Here is a 21,437-nt window from a genome sequence, read left to right as displayed (position 1 = left end):
TCACATTAAAGGAGAACTGGCGTACCACTCTCAGGGATATGAAGGGATTTTTGGGGTCATGCTGTGCAGGGCCAGGAGTTGGAGTTGATGATCCTTGTGGGTCCCTTCCAACTCAGGATATTCGATGATGCCTTTTTAAAAGATTACTTTGCTTGTCTTGAAAAAGTCAGATTCTTTTGTTGTAAACAGGAGTAGTTTTTGCTCACTGTCCTGACCAATTTTACACCTGTGAGAATGTAGGAAAAATGGAAGAAGAGTTGATGGAATCTGACTTCCCTTGTTTTCAGTGATAGAGTGGTAACTGTGTTATGTTTCCTGATCGAAGTGACTGTTTTGTATCTAATGTTGATCACATTTAGAGAGTTGACATCCCACATTTGGGTTTCATTTTCATACAAAGTGATATTTATACACAGACCTTTGAAATCCCTGTGAATTTTAATTGTTTGAATTTATTATTGAAATTCAACCAAACCTTCAGCTGCTCCCTGTAATCAACAACAGCTCTTTTTCACCATTTTCTGTAAAACTGCAAAGACTCTGTAGAGGCATAAGGGATGGGTGTCATATTTTCCTTTGAAAAGTCTACCAATAGATGTCAAATTCATTTTACTTCAGAAAATGGAAAGGTTTTAGTACCTATTTCAGAAATTTTCTAAAACAAATCCCTGTCATTTAATGTAAAATAGGGATATGCAGCTATTTCAGGCCTTAATATGTCTTAAACTTAGTCCTGCATGTTGTCTGACATCAAATCTATTCTTGAGATTTTTACTGCTAGCAGAAGTTCACAGGTTTAAATTGCTACATCCAAAAGAGATGTCAACTGAAATATTTACCCTAATTAACATAATAGGATCAGGTCCAAAGCACAGACATGAAGGACAGGGCCACTAGACTTATGTTGTAGTTATATAAATTATGTAGAATAAATCAATAAATGAGTAAGACTCACATGTATTAGTTTCTGCTTTCTGCTGCTGTTCATTTTTATGAAGGCCATGTGAAATTCAGTGTGCAGTGGAGGACTGTATGAATATACTTTCTTCATGCTCTAAAAAAATAACAGTAGTTCCTTTGATTTGTCAGGACTATTTGAAGCCTAAAGTGGGCTGTCATGAGATAAAGTGGAAAATTAAGAAGGTTGTCATCTTGTGGTTTGAAAGATTTTTTTCATGCTTGGCCAAGGAGTGTATGTTACTCGTGAAAATTAAGTTATTCAACATCTCAGGTTCAGGGGAGTTTTGTGCAAAACAAAATTGCAGGTCCTTTGAAATAAGGAACAGACTTAGCAGTGACTTTTCCACAGGGAAGAATTTCTCTCCAGTATCCCATCTAACCCTGTCCTCTGGTAGGGAAGCCATTCCCCCTTGTCCTGGCACTCCAGTTCGTGATGCAGAGGTACTTTATTGTGGCCCTTTCAGACACTGGCAGGGGCTCAGGGCTCCACACAACCTTCCCTTCTCCAGGCTAAACATTCCCAGCTCTCCCAACCTGGTTCCACAGGGGAGCTGCTCTAGTCCTTGTGTTGGGGACACCAGGGCTGTGATCCCTGCTCCAGGTGGGATTTCAGGAGAGCAAAGTGCAGGGGAGAATCCCCTCCCTGGGCCTGTCCATGTTGCTTTTCCTGCACTGTTGTGCTGATTCTCCCTGCAGTGCAGAAGGATGGTCCAACAGGCAGGAAAGACATAAAACCTTGGAGATATTTTGGTGTCTCTGTGTGCACTCACCTGTAACTGGTGCCTCTGCCAATGGCAGTGTTCTCACGTTGCTGCCATGCCCCGAAGCTCTGGATTCTCAGTGTCTTACAAAGCTGGTTTGGTTCTTTCTGTGCACTCACTGACTGCTCTTCATTTCTTTGTAGAGCAAGGCTTAGATCACATAGCAGAAAACATCCTTTCCTATCTCGATGCCAGATCCTTGTGTGCAGCAGAGCTGGTGTGTAAGGAGTGGCAGAGAGTCATCTCGGAGGGGATGCTGTGGAAGAAGCTCATTGAGAGGATGGTACGCACAGACCCACTCTGGAAGGGGCTCTCGGAGAGGAGGGGTTGGTAAGTGCCTGAGCTCCCCTGCTGCCTGGCCTCCTGCACACATCCCTCCCAGTGAGCTCTGCCCAAAAGGAAGCTTAGAGTAAATGGCTCTTGCTGAGATCCTGATCTCTGCTGGGGCTGGAGGCCAAAGCTGTCAGCTCCCCTTTCTGCTCTGCCTTTGTCCCTGTCCTTTTGTGCTCCCATGTCTCTCGACATTTTTTCTTGCTTGAATCTGTGCAAATTTGGAATTTCTATATTGTGAGGAGAACTATCAGTTCCATCAGCTCACAAAAAATAGTGGCAGCACATTTGCAGGGCTTTTTCTCAAGTGAAGTATTTCCAATTGGACTTTTTTTTTGTTTGGTTTGGGATTTTTTTGGGGGGTTTTTGTTTTGTTTGAGTCTTTTTGTTTTGTTTTTGTATTGTTTTTGTTTTTTTTTGCTTAAAGTATAAAATAGCAGCTTGGGCTGCAGAAGCCTCTCAAAGAGAAACCCTTGCTGTTTGTGGCAATGGAGTTTTCTTGTCCTTCCCAAGTTTCTGGAGAGTTGTTCTGCCTCAGAAACCTGTTTCCCTGTGCTCTCTAGTGGTGTGCCTGAGCAAAGGCATGTACAGAGTAAGGGGATGGCACAAAGATGAAACCTTGTGGAGCAGGAAATCAGAACTGGAAAGCACACGTTATCTTTTTAACCTTGGACATTCTGAATATTTGTCAAATTGCAAAGTCACAAGGGTTGTAATAGTGATACTAAAAATTCTTGCAGGTATTTCTGAGAATATGTGCTGAGGGTTTGTTCTGGACATGCTTTGCATTCCTGTGAAGTTTGGATTCTTTGTGCTACATTGAAAACTGTGTTTCTCCTTCTTTCTAGGGATCAGTACCTGTTTAAAAACAGACCAACAGATGGGCCCCCCAATTCGTTTTACAGGTCCTTATACCCAAAGATAATCCAGGATATAGAGGTAGGTGTTCTGATCTATCCTGTCTGCAGGACAGATAATGGTGCTGATTTTGGGGTTCCAGAGGTGGTGAATGTTGGAGCAATGAATCTGTTTCACTGTTACTCTTGGGATGATGCAAAAAACACCCTCAGCAGCTCCTTGGCACAGCAGGTGCATTGGTTTAGGTGTTAACACCATCCTTTTTGCATTTAAAGAGTTTTGGAACTCTTTTGAGACTATGGATTTTAATAAAATAGCAGGTTTAGGACACACTATTCTAAGATAATTCCCTGTATTGCTCAATGTTCAATATATTGGTGATACACTCACTTAGAAGGTGATCTGAGGTTCATGCCTTAAACACCAATTATTTAAAATGTAACCACTTCTAAAGCACTGACTGACTGTTATAAACACAGCTTTGGTCCTCAGTCTTTGGGGATTTTTCCTCTCTCCAGTGCTTTGATGGGAACAATCATCAGTCCTATGATGAACCCACAGGGGCATCAGTGGTAAAGAAGCTTCAGTTATAAAATTTTGCTTATCTTGTTTTGAGATTTACAGAGCTGGGCTTGCCTTGGTGGTTTTGAAATATTTCTGATAAATCAGGATCATCCCAGTGTTCTGCCAGCAGGAAAAAATGTGTCTTGTTCTGTTTGCTGTACTCACCACAAAGCTCTGAAGTTACACCACAGACTGTCATGGCTTTATTTCAGAATTGGAAATTATTGGTCTGAAATTCATAAGTGGGGAAATGTGTTTCGATGTTGAAGACAGATGTGAACTAATGGAATCACTGTGTGGAATGGCAAATGGCAATTTGTGCTGCTTGGCACTCAGGAAACAAAATTATCCTCAACTCTGAACCCAGCTGTAAAATGGTTCTGCTGGAAGCCATAATGTATTTTCCAAATACCTTTTTATAAACCTTGCTACATCATTTATAGACATTTAAAGATAAAGAACTGAACATGAAATACACCTGAGGCAAAAGATGAACAAACTTGATATTTACCTGTAAGCTGAATGATCCACTTAGTTATTGGAGGGGAGATGTATTTTCCCTGTAGGGAAGGAGAGTGATGCTGCAATGATAAGAAGCCTGAGGGATTAAGAGCTTTTAGTGTGATATTTTCTTGCTTTCTGCACAATTCTGGCCTAGTTCTCTAAAGAAAATGGGCAAAAAGCAGCATGAAAATGTTTGCATAGAACACTAAAACCATTTGGCATTACTGTAACACTTTGAATGTTATTCTTCTGAAACTCATTTGTATAAATGGAACATTTGTGTAGGCACCGTTGTTATTAGAGATGGAAGGACTCCTTGAAGGTGTTCTGAGGGCTTTTGAATTATCCCAATCTGCTCTTTAATGCTTTGGTTCTTTAGTTGCTGTAGATTTGCTTTCCAGTGCACAGAAACAAAGCTCCTGAATTGAATACTTCTTGCTAGGATGAAGCAAGCAGGAAAACCCCAAACCTCTTGTGCTTCTCTCATCCCCATTATCAATAATAAATATAAAAAATTGTCAGTCTTTGAATAGCTGAGAGTGGGAAAAGAGTAGGATTTAAAAATGTATTGTAGCAATGAGTGTTTCTGCCACAGCAGATTTTCTCCTGCTTGCCTATTCCCTCAAGCCTTCTGAAATATTCCTGTTTGCCAGGTCTCTGACCTGGAGTGGGGTTTGTGTCTGTGCTGACAGTCAGGGGCCCAATAATTCTTCCACTTCCAAAAGTCTATTAGAATTTTTCAAATAAATCACCCTTTTCACAAGCAAATAAATCACTTTTCACAAATACACAAATTACTTCCCTAAAGGGCTGTCAAAAGAAGCTTGTAACACTGTTTAAAATGTAGAGAGTGAGTACGAATAACAACCAACCTTAGCTTTAAGATCAACTTCTTCCTCCTCTTCCTGTTTTTGTTGCTCTTCCACAGTTGTGTACTTTCTCCATTCTTCCATGTTTCACAGCAATGTGTCGAAGCTCTTAAATAAGACTTTCATCTTAGATGTGATGAAGAATTTTTTGTCTCTGAATACCAAAATGTTTTTTCTTCAAATATTTGCCTGGATCTTTAATGAGATCTTCCCATGTCTGTCAGAGGGTCAGAGTTTAGGGAGCCATATTAGCATATTATAGAATTGTATACCTGTTGTTAAAAACAAATCCAAAGGATGAGGTTTTTTTAATACAGTTAAATATATCTGGTGTAGCACAAAAATCTTGTCATTCGGTATTTTACCACAAAGATTGGCCAAATCCTGCTTGATTGTTTCCAAGGGTAAGAGTTAGGAATTTACTGCAGCTGATGCTAAATTGGGTTCTGGGCAGAGATAAGCTCAAAGCAGAATGTGCTCTCTGTCAGAATTTGAAAAATAGTTCCAAACCTGAATTAACAATTGGAAGGAAAAATGAGGAATGATAAACAGCAAATTTGATTTCTTTCCCTTGGGCTCTACTTGTGTTGTGGGTCAAAAGTTCATGCAGACAGAGTGGTGGGAGCTGAAGGCAACATAGGCAGGGGTTTGCCAGAGGGGGCTTCCCTTGCCTCTCCAGAAATGTGGTGGTGCCAGTGTCTGTTTTCTTCATGCCAAACACATTTTAGGAACATAATGTCACTTCTGAAGTCATTTGATTTGAAAATAAAGAGGACATTCAGAGATCAGAAACCAAATTCTTGGAAAGAGATGGTTACTCCCCACCTCTGCTGTGAAGCCAAATATTTAATTAGGTTTCATTTCACAAGAGGTGGTCCAGTCCCTCCAAACATCTCCAAGTCACATGTTGAACTGCCAGGGTTCTTTAGGAGCTTTTTTAAAAGGGAGAACCTTTTTGGGTTTGGATTTGGGGGTTTATCCTGGAAAACTGGACTTGGTGTGCGACCTTGTTTGTGGAGAGCCCCTGGCTGGAGCAGGGTGGCCATTCCCATGGGGCCCTGTCCTCGGGCACAGTGCCAGGCTGGGAGGTTTAATCCTGCTGACTCCAGAACCCCAAGTCCCTGGAATTTTTCCATATTATTTGTGAAGCTTGGCCAACTATTGTGTTGTCCCCTCAGGATTAGTACAAGTGTCTGTTTCTGGTGATGAGTTGAGAAGACTTTATTTCATTAATGTTCTCCTTATCTTGAGGCACATGGTGAGTGCCCTCAGTTCATTTCCATGGGGACTTGGGTCCACCTAATTAAGATGAGAATAAAAATGTGGTTTTTCCGAAAACTTTAGAAAGATGTGGCGTCAGGCCATCAAATAAACACTCTGTGTTCTTCTGATTTCTGGAAAAGTTCAGGTTTTAGGACTGGAATTGAAATTTTAAAGCCTTGGGACAGCCTTGAAAAGAAGTCAGTTTTTGCCCTAAGTCCCTGCCAGCATTGGGACTTGGTTGTTTATGAAGATTGCAGGGTACAGTTTCTGAGGGAAATGGGTTTGTTTAGTACTGCTCTAATTATGATGCTGGAGATATTTCATGTGCGTGTGTGGGGAGAATCTGGTCAAGATTATATGCCTAGAAATTTTTTCAGCCAGCCTTTGAAATTTCTATTCCACAGGCACTTTCCAAAAAGCATTTCTTAAAAATGAAGCTGGCCAAGGAGAGGGGAGGCTTTGGAGCAGGAGGGACCAAGTTTTTGTGGTGCATGGCACAGACTGCAGCTCTCTCCTCTGAGCAGGGCAGAACTCCCCCTTCAGCTGTCCTGGCCATGGGGTGGGGCCCTGGCTTGGCTCCTTTGGTTCCCTTTGCCCCACAGCACTCCTGCTTTTTAACACAGAGGGGCTGGAGAGCAGCCTTGGAAGGGGACCTGGGGGTCTTTGCTTATCAGACCCTCTTAATTTCATCATGAATTAATTATTAAGCCCTCTGTACCCCGGTGACACAAGTTCATTTACTTGTGCCTTCCCTCTGCCATGGTCAGGAGGGATTTTCCTTTTTCCCTTTGAGGAAAGCATGAGAACAAAGGTTGGATTTTCATGGCCTAATGTGTCAGGAGAAATCCCTACATACGTAACAAATGTGGATGTTCCTTTTGCTTTTTCCTGCCTCGCTTGTCCTGCAGGAGAATTGTGTATTCAGAGGGAACAGAAACTCCTTGGTTTATGGGATTAAGATAAACCCACTTACTCTGCAATAACATTCACAAGGATAAAAATGCAATTGTTAGCCAAGGAGCTGAACACAGTGTATATTATCCAGTGGTAAAAAAACGCTGCTCCTAGTAGATTATCCTTAACACTTCCAATGTATAGTTAATATTCCAGCTGTTAATGCAGATGAATTGCATTTTTTTCACTGTGCATCTTTGCACCAGTGAATATATTCTGGCATGGTCAAGGCTTGGCTATACCTCTACATCTTGGACTATTTTCTGTTTGTACTTTTCTCACTAAATGCCTTTTTTTCTTTCAATCCATTTGTGCACTACTTCAGCTGCCAAATGGCTCTCCTGCTGTGGTAAATGCTTGATCTTTCCCTTGTATGTCTAGATTTTGTTGCTTGTGCAGCATTAGTGAGCTCCTCGCTGCTGTTGCTCTGGTGAGCTTTAAGGAGAGTGTGAGAAACTGTGGGTGTGAACTCAGGAGACTGTTCTGCCTTTTACTGGGGAAACCCGAGTTCAGAGGCAGAGAAGATTTTTGAGGGCATCTGTAGGAAATACAGTAGTGGGTTTTGGATGTCTGGGTGTTGGTCTGGAACCATAAACACAAAAATAAACTGTGGGATTCTTCAGCCCTGAGGAAGAGGCCATAGACACCCCTCATACCTGCTGTCCTCCCTGCTCGGTGTATCCAGCTAGGATCTCTCCTGGCAGGAGGGTGCAGATGAAGACTTTCACTCCCTGCACCATGGAGCAATGACCAGAAATTCCCTGCAGCAGAAGCTTTCATGTGGTTGCCAGTTCTTCATTAATCATGTTCCTCTCAGAGGGTCCTCCAGTTGCCCACCCACTCAGTCTGTTCAGTCATCCCAAATGTTATTTCTCTGGATGTGTACATCTGGTTTCACTCCACTGCCCAGGGAAGTGCTGCTGTACATTCTGTGTATCATGGCTGCTTTCCCAGCATCCCAAGAATTAAGGCAGCGTGAGGGGATTTTACAAGTTCTCCAAAAACAGGCACTGTTTTCCCACAGTAGCCACACCAAATAATGGCTACATGGAATGACAACTCCTCACAGAACTGAAATGTGCACTTGTATGTGCCTTACTGCCCTCACAGAGGTACACAAGACTTTAGTTTCCTGTATCTGAAGCCAGCATTTTCTTATGGGGAGCAGCTGAAGAAGCTTCCTGTAGTGAACCTGTGAGAATTGGGCCAGCTCGTGTCCTCAGTGCCTGGTGAGCAAACTTCCAGTGGATGCTGCTCTGTTTGGGGAGCTGTGACCAGCAGTATTTCTGATCTGGGGGGGTTCCCAGTGTGTTCTGGAGCTCTTGGGAGTGGCTGGCACAGGAAGCTGAAGTGTGGAAGTGCTCACAGAGCATTCACAGCTCCTCTGGCACATGCTTGGTGCAAGCTTAGTGCAGACCTTTCCAAGAACAGGGCTTTGGGGAAGCTCCCCCTTAAGACTATTCAGAACTGAGTATCTGAACATAAATAGTTTCTAAAACTATTTAAATTGGCTGACTGCGATCTCTGATGCCTTATCTCCTGTGCCTCCAGTGTTACTATGCATATTTAAATCTGCTGCCTTCAGATCTATAATTATATTGGCTCCTGCTACTGATGCCTGCTCTCCTGTTTCTGAGGGTCAGAGGATGATGAGCTGCAGTTGTGCTCTCCTAGCCCAGATAAGATAAAGCTTGGGAATTGCCTGTCCTTCCTCCTCCAACCCTGCATTGCATGCTGAGCAAGGAGGTGAGCTGGGCTGATCTCTCCAGGGCAGTGTCAGCTTTGGGCCCAGCTCCCAGTGTGCCAGTCAGCAGGGCACTGGCTGGCCAGAAGAGCTGATCCCAAACTGACACCCTCACTGTCCTGATTTCATTGGTTTCCCCACCAAATTGGAAAGGAATGAGGGGGTGAATGATCTGTCAGCTGCTCCTCTAGAAGCGTCTCTTCATATTTGTGATTTAGACAAATTCCTGGGCACATCAGGTTTGTATTAGGACTGGGTATAATTCTCTCCAAATTTCATAATGGGAGACAATTTAAGGAGCAAACAAGTGGAAGACAAAGTGGAAAGTCAGTTTTCCCTTGAAGCAGACGTGTTTTCCTAGAATTGGGATGTCACGGTCACACTCCATTTCTGTCTTTACTGAGGGTTCAGTCAGTTTTAATCTTGGAGGAGCTGCAGAGGTGCCTGCTACTGCTTTGGAAATTAGGATTACGTAATAAATATACTTTTCCAAACAAACTGCTAGTCTGTCAGATTCTCCCCAGGTTTCCATGCAGCATTTGGGGAGAATTCCAGGGAAATAGCTAAACAGATGGCCTATTCTGATGAAAACATCCCAGCCTGCCCAGGTGCTGCAGGTGTTGGCCTGGAGTTCTGGGCACACATTCTCTTTTGGTTGCGTTAGGATCTTCCTGTCCAAACCCCCACATTTCTTTGAATCTAGCATTGATTTTCCAACAAGGAGTAAAGCTGATTAAGACCTGAAAATCATGCTAGTTCTGCTGTGAAACAGTTTGCAGCTTTTTAAGGCGTGTCAGGTCTCTCTCCTTAAAAATACCTCTCAGAATGAAAATGTTGAGAATTACTCTTCTACAGATTTCAAGTCGGGGCAGGAAAGCAAGTTTGGGTTATTTGAAACCTTAAGTTTCTGTTGAGCTTTATTTTTATCAGGATTTTAGGTACTTTCAGGAGGGTTTCGTATCTCAACATCTCTTTCCAAGGTGTGTACGTACAATTAATGGGTGATATGGCTGGGTAGGGGAAGGAAATCCCTTCACTAACATGTTGGAATCAGCAGTTCTGTAATGTTGGTCACCCAGGTGAGGCTAGACAAGGCACCATGTGAGCTCCTGGTCTCATCTTTGCAGCTTTTGTTGGTTGGTCACATAAACGTGGGGGGGAAATGGTTCTGGAATGTATCTCTCTAATGGCTCCTTGCGAAATTCTCATTAAAGCTGGTTGACCATGATTGCCTCAATAAACACAGCTTTTGACAAATTACAGAAGTGCTAATGGTAATTCATTGTGGTTTGTGTGTCTTTATTGGGAGCAGGAGAAGAGATTTGTTTTCTGTCCTTCAGATTCAAGGATGATGTGTGTAAGAGTGGGAAGCTGGGGGGTGTGGGACAGTCCTGCTGCAGCCTGAGGCCCAACTCCTGTTTTTGCCCTCTGGTCAGACTATAGAATCCAACTGGAGGTGTGGAAGGCACAACTTGCAAAGGATCCAGTGCCGCTCTGAGAACAGCAAAGGGGTCTACTGTTTACAGTACGATGATGAGAAGATCATCAGTGGCCTACGAGATAACTCCATTAAGGTGAGCACTGCCCTTTGTCCTTTCCCTGGCTGTGAGTGAGGTTCTGCCCTGGAAGCTGCCTGTGCTTCTTGGTGTCTCTTCATGGGACAGTGTCTGGTTGGTGAGGATGGGATGTCTGAGCCTGGCAAAGTCCTCACCTGCACTCTGGAAGCCTGGGGCACTGCCAGGGATCATGTCCATTAACTATAAAGATTGCCCTGAAATCAGTGTTCCCTCAGGAGGGAGGAGGTCTCTGTGTGCCACTGGCCTTGGCTGTAGTTGTTTCACTGCCAGGACTTTGCTTCTGTGCTCATCCTCCCTGGCACTTCTTTGGCCAGACAGGATTTGATCTCCTCATGGTGCTTGGTTATTTCACTGTTCTCTCAAAAACTTACATCAAGACTTCCTAAAGTTAAAGGGAAGGACAAGGACCACTGATGGAACAGACTCACCCCTCATGGGGTCTGGTTTTCCTCCTTTCTTCAGAGTTGTGACAATGTTCAAGTCTCAGATCCATGTTCTTGATGTTAATAAGCCATTTATCCTTCTTGTTTCTAACAGATTTGGGACAAATCAAGCTTGGAATGTTTGAAAGTATTGACGGGACATACTGGCTCAGTTCTTTGTCTGCAATATGATGAAAGAGTTATTGTAACTGGATCTTCAGATTCTACAGTGAGGTGAGCGTTAAGTTCTTGTACAAAAATAATTTCAGTATCAGGGCTGGGAATATTTTCAATAATCTCTAAATATCAGAAAACATCCCCAAGATTAATGTGATATTGGATTCCAGAAGCAAGATACTCATACTTGGCAAAGGATCATATTAAATAACTTTTCTTCAAAAATCTATTTTGTTCTTTTAGCATTAGAAATTTTGAAGGAATATGACCTGAGGGATTCAAGGCTTATCCTGAAGTTTTGGGGTGGCTGGTGGCCAACTCTGCAACAATTTCTTCAGTTAGGGTTTCTTTTAGTGCCCTCTGACACGTTGTAGTTGTGACTCTAATTGAGAGGGTGTTCAGTACACATGGAGCGCTGCCTGACTTGCAGTTCTGCTGGCAGTGAGGACACTTCCAGCACCCATCTTCCTGCCTTGCCCAAGCCCTGCCATGGGTGAGCCAGCCAGAGCTCTCCCTTGGAGACCGGAGCAGGCTTGTGCCTGTTCTCACCCCACAGAGCCGTCGCTTCCCTTGAGATAACACTCCTCTCTCCTGCAGAGTCTGGGATGTAAATACAGGGGAAGTTCTGAACACGCTGATCCACCACAACGAGGCCGTGCTCCACCTGAGGTTCAGCAATGGGCTGATGGTGACATGCTCCAAGGACAGGTCCATTGCTGTGTGGGACATGGCCTCCCCCACGGACATCACCCTGCGCCGCGTCCTGGTGGGACACCGCGCTGCTGTCAACGTGGTGGACTTTGATGACAAGTACATTGTGTCAGCCTCGGGGGACAGGACCATCAAGGTCAGTGGCATGACTCTGCTCCAGGGCCTTTCTGGTGTCTCTCATTGAGCAGTGTCCTCTTGCTGGCTCTTGGTGACTTTGGCCACACAACTGCACTGGAATATTTTAATGCAAAAGCAAAGCCCGTTTGCTGTTTGAACTCTTTGTCTCGAGATCAGTTGCTCTGTTAAATGTGGCACATCCTGTGCCTTTTTCCAGTGGTATTTTTAATTTCATTTGGCAGTTCTGTCCAGACATGAAATTCCTCAGCCGTGCCTTTCCTCATCTCACCTTCCCTCCCAGCAGCTCAGCCAAGCTGTGCCATGTTAGAAGGATTCAGAGGCTTGATTTGAAGGCTGTTACATGGCAGAAGATGTGCACTAATATAACAAAGGCATTTCCATCCTGCCCTCTGTGAACCAGAGCTGCCTTAGCCTAGGCCAAGAAGTTCTCGGCAGTTCCATCTCCAAATCTCTGCCAGAGATCCTGCTGCACTCTGTGTTGGAAAATGAGCCACTTTATACTATGTGTTACAATTTCAATTACAGTTCCATTAAAAATGGGCAAAGTTGATTGAATCCTTTAAGGTTAAGATCAAGCTTAGAGGCCATTTCTCTTACTAAGAACTTCCTAATAATTCATTTGGTAAAAAAGTGTGAGGGTTTTGTGTTTGCTAACTCCAGTTTTAAAAATGATTTTTAACTTACGAAGTGTAATCAAGGTTTTGAAATCATTTGGAGCAGTCTCTGCCACCTGAAAATATTTTAGATACACCCCCCAGCTCTTCTCAGTGCCACAGCAGTGCCGGTGGCTCTGTCCCTGCTGGATCTCCACTGGTGCCCGGGCCCTGCTCTTTGCCTCTGAAGATGCTCTGTGGGTTTTCAGTCCTCTGTCAGCCTCAGGCCCCTCTGTCTGTGAATTCCTAGTGGCTTCTCGTGCAGTGCTGAAGCCCTGTTTGGTGCAGCTCTCAGGGAGTTTGTCCCGTGTCCCCAGGTGTGGAGCACCAGCACGTGCGAGTTCGTGCGGACGCTGAACGGGCACAAGCGCGGCATCGCCTGCCTGCAGTACCGGGACCGCCTCGTGGTCAGCGGCTCCTCGGACAACACCATCAGGTGGGTGCCACCAGCTGCTGGCCGTGGGTAACAGGGGCCTTCTGTTCTGAAAACAGGATTTCCCTCAACTCTGATGCTGCAAAACTTCCTTGGCATGGCTTGCCATTGAAGCTGATGGTTTATGAATGGGGCTTACCTCAGTGTGGGAGTAAACAACCCCGTGGAAGAAGGGGACACTGAGGTTTCAGAGTGAGCGAAACCTCTTATCTACTGCTTGTTTTATCTCTTATCTACTCACCTTGTCGTCTGCTAGGAGAGATGGGGAAGACATTGCTCCCTGTTCAGTAAATTTTCTGAACTTCTAACCAATGGCTTACAGAGAACAGAAAAAACTCTGTTATAATTTCCCAGAATAACACATATCTGGGCTTTACTTGCATGTGATTTTGAATGATTACAGTAATTTTGATATGTGTACTGCAGCTGCTCTGAATGACACTTTTTTAAGCAAATTTCATACCTCCCACAGCAAACCAGGCTGTGCTTAAGCCTTTCTCCTGTGTTCTCCCCAGGCTCTGGGACATTGAATGTGGTGCCTGTTTAAGAGTATTAGAAGGCCATGAAGAGCTGGTTCGATGCATCAGGTTCGACAACAAGAGGATTGTTAGTGGAGCCTATGATGGGTAGGTCTGAAAGCGGTTGCCAAAATTCAGCCTTTCTCTTGTGGGGCTCTCAGGAGTCTGCAGACCATTTCTGTGGGGCTCATGGCAGGACTCCTCTCCAGAGCACCTCTGGCTTGCTCAGTGTCTGCAGTGCACTGTGGATTCATGGCAGTTACATCCATATCCCAATTCTCTATTTCTTTCTCTGCCTGGAGAGTTACTGAAAACAATTCTGGAACTGGGTTTGGCTGTAGCCTTTTATTTGGACTCAGTGTCTGCCTGGGGTTGGTGGGCCCAGCTCCATTCCCCCATTGCGGAGGGGTCTGTGTGTGCATTGTCAGCTTGCCTGTCACAGCCATCACAGAGCCATCACTGGAATGGCTGCTGCAAAGAAACACAAAACTGCCTGGCTTTTATAAGCTTGAGCTTGCGAGAAAAATATTTCTCACAATGTGCTTGATCCTGAGGCAGTAGCTGTAGGGAAAACCTGCCAAGCTTTCTGGGGCTTCGGATGTTATTTTCTATGTTTTCATAATGACTTTTCGTACTTTTAGGAAAATTAAAGTTTGGGACTTGCAAGCTGCTCTTGACCCTCGTGCCCCAGCAAGTACGTTATGCTTGCGTACATTAGTGGTAAGTAAAAATTAATTAATTTGGAGTAGTCAGGGGTGTTTTAGTGCATTATTATGGGATAGGTGGGAATGTCAGGATGGTTTATGAAGTTTAGGGTGCTTAAGAATGAATAAAAATTTATTGTCATATCCTGAATGATTTGCATCTGAGCTTAAATGAAAGATCAAATTTTTCTGGTTTGAGATTCTCAGATACTCTTAAAAGAAATTATACTGTATCAAATCACTCTGGTTATTGGTGTGTTTCCCTAATATCACTGTAGGGCTGCTTTTAAATTTCCTCTTATTGAAAAAGGGGCAAGAATCTTGTGAGCCTTTCTCAAACTTTTTTCCTAACCCTCCACTTTGGAAGGAAGAGCTGGGAAGGGAGAAGGGAGGCTAAGTCCAACAGATTGCCACAGGAACTCTCAGCCCTTCAGGGGACAGTCACATTTAAGGCTTAAGCTGCTTAAGGTATATTTTTCTTTGTAATGAGGGCTTTGGCTTTTGACAGGAGACTTAATTAAAAATAGATGGAAGAATGAATTCCTTGTTCTTTCCACCCAAATGTGTGTGGAGCTTTACTTCAGGAGTCAGTTTGACAAGCTCATAGCAACTCAGAGTCCTTGACTGTAGGTGATGCATGTGCTTGGCCTTTCCAACACCTGGAGAAGTGCTTATGGGGCTGGAAATGCTTCTCCTTTTTCTTTCTCTTCAGTAGTCTTGGTATAGAGATGAGATTTAACTATTCTTTTATTTAGTTTTAGTGAAAATTTTCTTTGTTTCTATGTTCTGTGGGTATCCTGTAGCTCAGGTTGGAGTTTGGGTTCACTCTGCCAGCTTGGGTTAGTTCTCCAATAAAGGCAGAGTCCTCACTTTAAATTTAATGAATGTGAATAAGCTGGACTAAAGGGACAGCCTTTTCTGGGCTTCCTATGCCACTTTGAGATTTGTTGGAAGAGCTGCTGGAGCATGTGCTCCCCTTCCCATGGCAGTGTTTGAATTCCTGGTTGCTGCTGTGTGAGCTTGAGGGATCCTCTCAGCAGCGTGGAGCTGTGATGTACTGTTTGGGGCTGCACAAAAACAGAATCAGCAGAGAATTCTGCAGGAGAAGGAGCCCTGGCAGAGCATCAGTGTCAACCAGGGGCCAAAAGTGCTGCTCCTTGGTGGACAGACAGCTTCCATCTGGAATAATCTCAGCCTATGGCTGGGCTGGGCCCACTGAGGGAGGCTCAGGGTACAACACTGGATTTGGGAGCTGTGTGTTTTCTGTAAAGAATGAACATACAAAAGCAGCTTTTCTTCGATCTTCGTGTAATTATGAAGGTTTTTTTAGTCAGCATAGCAGAGTTTGAACATACCTTGTGTGTCCAGATCCCTGTGTGATACCAGTGCACTGCCATGTTTCCCGCTTGCCTTGCTGACTGCTTGCCTCTTTTGCCCACAGGAACATTCAGGACGTGTCTTTAGGCTCCAGTTTGATGAATTCCAGATCATTAGTAGTTCCCATGATGATACAATTCTGATTTGGGATTTCTTAAATGTGCCACCGAGTGCCCAGAACGAGACCCGCTCTCCATCTAGAACATACACCTACATCTCCAGATAACAGTCTGCACTTTACTGCCCTCAGAAGGTAAGGCTCCCTCATTGGCCAGGTCTGGGAAATGTCTGAAACGTTCCCTTTGCCTGCAGCTTGGTTTAGTCTAACAAGCTGAGGTTTTCCTTAAGAAAATAAAACCTTTTTATGCCACTTCTTTCCCAATCTAGTCTTTGTGTGGTCATGCTCCAGCATGTGTTGTTGGCTTCCCCCTTCTGTAAACCCTCATGGTTATAATTGGGTGTTCAGGCATGTTAGAGAGAGTTGTCATGTATTCACAGCATTGCTGAGAATTGAGGAGCCTTGGTTTATGGCACAGGCATTCCAGCTGTCCCATGAAGTGGGAGCTCTCCATGTACCTGCTGGCTGTGGGGAGCTGTGCAAGGAGCAGTGCAGGGCCTCTGCAGGGATCTGAGCCTGGGGCAGGAACAGCAGCTCTGTGAGGAGCACAAGTGGCAGGGAGAGCTCTCAGAGCTCACCAGCACAGCTCAGAGTTGTCTGAAACAGAGCCCAGAACTCGCTGGAGTTTGGTTCCCTTTCCCAGCCACTGCCGTCAGTGCTCAAAGCCCTTTGTTGGGAATGTGGATTCTCCTCTCTGCCAACAATTGCACTTCAAATTACACCTGCCTGTGAGTGCTGGGGCTTGGAAACACAGACACTGCCTTCCAAAGCACAGCAGGCTCTGCCAGTGCTTCCAAGGAATGGAGACACCACAGCAAGAGGAGCTGGGAGTGACATTGCCCCAACAAGAAGGATTGCCTTTATTTGAAGTAGATAATGAGTGCTTTGTTTAAACGTGGTGTGGAAAGCCTTCCTGTAAGAAGGGATTTTCATTATCTCTCTGGATACATTTGTCCCTGCTGTGGCAATGTATTCCTCAGGTTTTTGCACTCCTGCGGGACCTCTGTGTCTGGCTGAGAAATCCCTTCCCTTGTGGAGACACACTTTGAGGTGCTCCTGCTAAAAGATGAGTTTTCTTTCACCTCAGGAAGGGTTAGCTGCCTTCCCTGCTACTCCACTCCTTTTAAAACCACCAGAGCAGCATCCTCTCTGGATCTGACACTGGGATCTGTTGGCACATTGCTTTGCAGGGTCTGAGCCAGCAGTTGGCCATTGCCAGGCTGAGCTGCCTCTCAGCACTCCTGTACTTAGGCTCTGGAATAAGGAAGAGCTCTAATGCAGTAAACATGGGCCATGTGCAGAATCCCAGCTAAACCTTCCCTTCACAGAAGGTTTTAAGAACCTGCTGTAGGGGCAGCTTAGTGAAACTCATGGACTGGCTCCTCTGCCTGGGGTGGGACAGGGACACCTGGAAAGGCTGCATTTTATAAACAGTCTCCATCTGCCTTCCAGTCCTGCATCAGTGCTTGCTTCTGTTAACGAAAATGATCATTTGAGATGGACAAAATCTGTTTTTAAATTACAGATTTGGCATAGTTCTTTAAAAGCCACATACAGTGTGTCTTAAGCACAAAAGAAAAACAGAATCATGGACTGTGCTGAGATGCAAGGGACCCACAGCATCATCAGTCCAGGTCCTGGCCCTGCCCAGATCCCCCAACAATCCCCCTGTGCCTCCCTGGCAGCGCTGTCCAAAGGCTCCTGGAGCTCTGGCAGCCTCAGGGCCGTGCCCATTTCCTGGGGACCTCTGGGGGAGGAACCTTCTCCAAAATCCAGCCTGAGCCTGCCCTGGCCCAGCTCCAGCTCCTCCCTCAGGTCAAGAAATAAGGAGCTGTGTAAAATTCCTGTCATTCCTTGAGCAGCACTGTGCTGGTGTCATTTGGCCACGTGGCACACACGGCTCCATCTTTGGCGTTTGCCAGGGCAGTGGGAGATGCTTTTGGCAGGGAGTTCTGCTGCTCACATCCTGCACCCTTGGCAGTTGAGCACAGCTCAGTCTGCCTGGCCCAGGAGGCACAGCTGGGACCACACAGTCCCCAGGTTCTGGTGTTGGTAATGACAGTCCCTTAACAGCTATTTCCTCTACTGCAGAGATGCTGTGATGTCACTTTTTGACAGGTTTGTCTGACTTCAGAACCCAAAACCGCTAAATCTACATAAAATTATGGTCAAACATCTAATATTTCATCATGACATTTAATGAAACAGTTTTATAAGCTTTCAAACATCTCAGTCTTGTGAGTTTTGAAGCAGCCCTGCACACGTTTTTACAGGCTTTGCAATGTGAGGCTCTTCAAAGTGGATCAATTTTGACAGTCCTGGCAGTTGGCTGTGAGAGTTTTATTGCTTTCTGTTGAATTCCTGTTGTTTATTGTAACATGATAAAAATTGTTACCATATGATAGTCTAATATTCTGGTATTAAGCATTAGGCCTTGGGCTAAGGGAAGGGAAGTCAGGGGCAAGTGCCTAAGGATGCTTTAACCTTTCATGGGAATGTCATATCAGAAGAGGGAAGTTTTCCCTAGTCCATTAAAGGTGGTTTTGGGGAGTGGCAGGTAAAGTCAAATCTCAGATTTAGTTACACTCAGACCTTACACTGCCTCCAAGCTGATAACAGAGCCCTCAGGCTGGAAATAGGATTATCAAAGTATTTGAGGGTTTTGTCTGTTTTCCTAAAAGCTGCTTGTGTATTAAAGCAGTTGAACTTGCCTCCTGTGCAGAACTCTTCCTCTGCAGTGTGAGGAAGGCAGAATGATCCCCTGGCCATTTTTGGTTGGGTTCAGGGGGCTGAGCTGGAGGGTCTCTGGCTGTGCTCAGCAGGGCTGGGAGTGTGGCTTTATGAGAGGAAACTGCCTGTGGGTCACTGCCAAGGGCCAGAGCCATGCAGAGCCTGGCTCTTGCTGCAGTGGGGCTCAGAGCCCAGCCCAGAGCCCTAGGGCAGCTCCCTTGCAGGACGGGCTGCGCTGGGGAGTTCCTGGCCAGCAGCCCTGGCTGTCCTGCACGAGTGTCACCTCCTGCACGTGCTCTGCCCTTCCCCTCTTAGCCTGGATGTAAAGGATGCTGTGGGCCTGAGCACCTGGGGATGCTGCTTGCTCTGTTCCTCCTCTCAGCTCACTTGTCTTTTGTCTTTTTCAGGGTTCCACAGTCTTGAACTACTGGATTTTTGGCTACTACATGCCTGAAGATGATTGACAGCTAAAGTCAGAATTGGTTCTAGATGCTGTGTAGATGCAAAGCAGCACAATTCTGTATCTAAATTTCTTAATCTTTCCTGCTCTCAGTGGTCGTCTTTGAATTTGCTACAAATTCACTGACTTGGAGTAGATGAGTTTCAGAAGCCTATCCTTCCCTGCTGTGAGAAATCCAAAGCTTCACATGTAAATTGTCTGTAGAAACTGAACTCTGATGGCTTGTTTTTCAGATATAAATCAGAAGTCAAGAAAGGACTTGGCCTAATTTATATTGCTTTGCACTTTTGTCTGACTTTAAGAAAAACAAAAACATTCTCCAGTGAAATTTGGGTGCCAAACACATGCCCAGAATGTACAGAGCTTTGCTTTCCAGTCAGCACTGTCCTTTAGGCGTTCCCCATGATAGGTTCAGAGCCCGTTCTGTTCCATAGGTGTACGTTGGACTCTTAGAAATATTTCTGAGTTGCTCAGTAATATTTTTGGGTTACAGTTTACTTGTTTCTGCACCAATAATTTCTTTTAAATTAAAGATTCCCTGTAATTCAGGCTAGGTTATCTGAACTAGTTGTATAGCACTGTCTTTTCCTTTGCCCTGTGCTCTGTACTCGCCGTCCTGCGCTTCCTGATGTTTGCTGTAGTCCCCCTCCTTCCCTGTGTGCTTCCCTCATCTCAGATACTGTGTAAGCATGTAGATACCTTGTACATACAGCAGAGCCTCTGGTGCCAGCCTCAGGGTGTCCTGACACTACACACTAACACTCAGCGTGGTGGCACTTGGCAGCAGGATGTCCCAACCCCTGGCACTGGTGGTAACATGATTACCTAGACACTGTCTCTGCAAAAGGAGGTTTTCAGTATTCATTAGTTGGGTTTTTGTTTTGGTTTTTGTTTTGGTTATTTTTTGGTTTTTTTAATGGGAACTACGTATTTTAAAATGTAATTTCTAAACTTTTTAAAAATTAAAAACTGTTTAATTTATGTTCTGTATCTTATATTTTTGTGCCGCGGGATTTGCAGCTGTGTGTCTCTGACAGCAGTGGGGCCTCACAGCCCCCGCTGATGTCCTCGGTAGCATTAGTTTGGCTGCTCAGTGGAGAAGACACCATGGGCCAAAGTTCCATTATTTATGTTTGATTTGTGACACTTCCTGACGGTGAGAGGAGCTCGTTCCAGTCACCGCTCTGCTTCCCGTGCCCGTTCCATGCTGGTTTCCCAGGAGGATCGGCTGCCCTGTCCTGGCTCCTCCATGCTTTTGTTAGGGAGCCTTCATAGCTGCTTCTTCAGTTCTCACAGTGTCCCCTCTCATCTGTGTGGTCACACAAACCCCCCGCGTTGTCCTCGGCCAGGAGGAGACGTGGAGCAATGCAGAATGGATTTTCTGTCGGCGGCGGCCCCGTGGCTTCTGTGTGCCACGTGCGTGGGGCCGGCTGTGCGGAGAGGGCATGGCTGGCACGGGCCGTGCTGCCATTCCCTGTCTGTGTCCGTCTGTGCTGTTCTGTGCTGGCAGCAGCTGTTGGCTCTGTGGGGTTTTGCCTTTCCCTGTGCAGTGCTGGGGTGGGCGGTGCCGAGGGACAGCGGGGGAGCTCGAGGTGTCACCAGCCCAGCCCCTCCCAGGGGTCACTGCAGGGGCTCCCTTCCCCACCCTCACCCTGTTACTCCAGCTATTTATTCACCCAGATGAGCGAATGTGATGAAGTCAAGAAGAGCAAACTCTCTCCTGAGCATCCATGAGGTCACTTTTTGGTAAGCTTGACAGTAGTTCGTGCAAGTGTCTTACTTTACCCTTCTCATCTAATAGCTTTACTATTAAACTGTTTAAAAAAGAGAGATCTTTTGCAGCCCTGAAGAAAACGGTTCTTTGTTTCTGAAGAGCGGAGTCCTTTTATTAAAAATGCATGTGTAAGATTTAAATTCCTGTTTTTCCTTGGGAGATAATGGTATTTGGACATGCAGTCTAAACTTCTTTGTGCTTTGTGTAACATAGCAGTGGACTTTTGTGATTGGCACCCAAGGAACTTGACTCCTGGGATTCATGGTAGTGATCCTGGCTGCACTCTGGACTTTGTTTTGCTAACCATAATTGAGCAACTGTACATTACTGCGATATTAATGTTTCAAAGCACTGGGATAGTCTAATTCTAACTTGTAATTATGTTTGCCAATTATCTGTTTGGAAAGTTGGTGTATGAACAGCTTCTTGAAACTGTTAAATTGTACAGATATCGTTCATGATCTAAAGCTTTGTACTGTGGAATGTGCTTAATAAAAAAAAAGTTTGAACTTAATTTGTCACATCAATGGATGAGTGATGTCACCTCAGGAGAGTTTGGGTGTGAGGTAAGGATGGGTTGGAGCAGCCTGGCTCGGGGGGTCCCTGCCCAGTAAATGCCCTTCCAGCCCAACCCCAGTGGAAGGCACAGGCCGTGTGGAGCCCAAACCCATCTGCCACAGCCCAGCTCCTGCTCTGGCACAGAGGGTGGCAGCTACTGTTCCACCCTTCCCTCTCCTGGGGACAAACTGGGAGGAACAGTGAGACCTAGAGCTGAGCTCATTCACCCATCACAGAGGTCTGAACCCCAGTGCCTCTGCAGGAACATCACAAGGAATTT

General features: G+C 45.2%; 1 protein-coding gene across 6 annotated transcripts in view; it reads left to right on the top strand.

Annotated features, from left to right (window-relative positions):
* Positions 1–21,113, top strand: part of FBXW11 (F-box and WD repeat domain containing 11) — a 56,828-nt gene extending 35,715 nt beyond the window's left edge. For all 6 annotated transcript variants that reach the window (XM_053990899.1, XM_053990896.1, XM_053990900.1 and 3 more), the window contains 10 exons: positions 1,865–2,051; positions 2,900–2,990; positions 10,244–10,381; positions 10,922–11,040; positions 11,581–11,830; positions 12,803–12,921; positions 13,434–13,544; positions 14,078–14,156; positions 15,582–15,770; positions 18,773–21,113. In XM_053990899.1, the coding sequence (XP_053846874.1) occupies positions 1,865–2,051; positions 2,900–2,990; positions 10,244–10,381; positions 10,922–11,040; positions 11,581–11,830; positions 12,803–12,921; positions 13,434–13,544; positions 14,078–14,156; positions 15,582–15,743 (1,256 nt within the window). In that variant the 3' untranslated portion in view covers positions 15,744–15,770; positions 18,773–21,113. The remainder of the gene's footprint in view (positions 1–1,864; positions 2,052–2,899; positions 2,991–10,243; positions 10,382–10,921; positions 11,041–11,580; positions 11,831–12,802; positions 12,922–13,433; positions 13,545–14,077; positions 14,157–15,581; positions 15,771–18,772) is intronic.
* The last annotated feature ends 324 nt before the right edge of the window (positions 21,114–21,437 follow it).

The sequence above is a fragment of the Vidua macroura genome, chromosome 15 (assembly GCF_024509145.1).
Source record: "Vidua macroura isolate BioBank_ID:100142 chromosome 15, ASM2450914v1, whole genome shotgun sequence".
NCBI classification, from domain to species: Eukaryota; Metazoa; Chordata; class Aves; order Passeriformes; family Viduidae; genus Vidua; species Vidua macroura.
The sequence above is the reverse complement of the archived record's forward strand: the minus strand, read 5'-3'. Positions and strand labels throughout refer to the sequence as shown.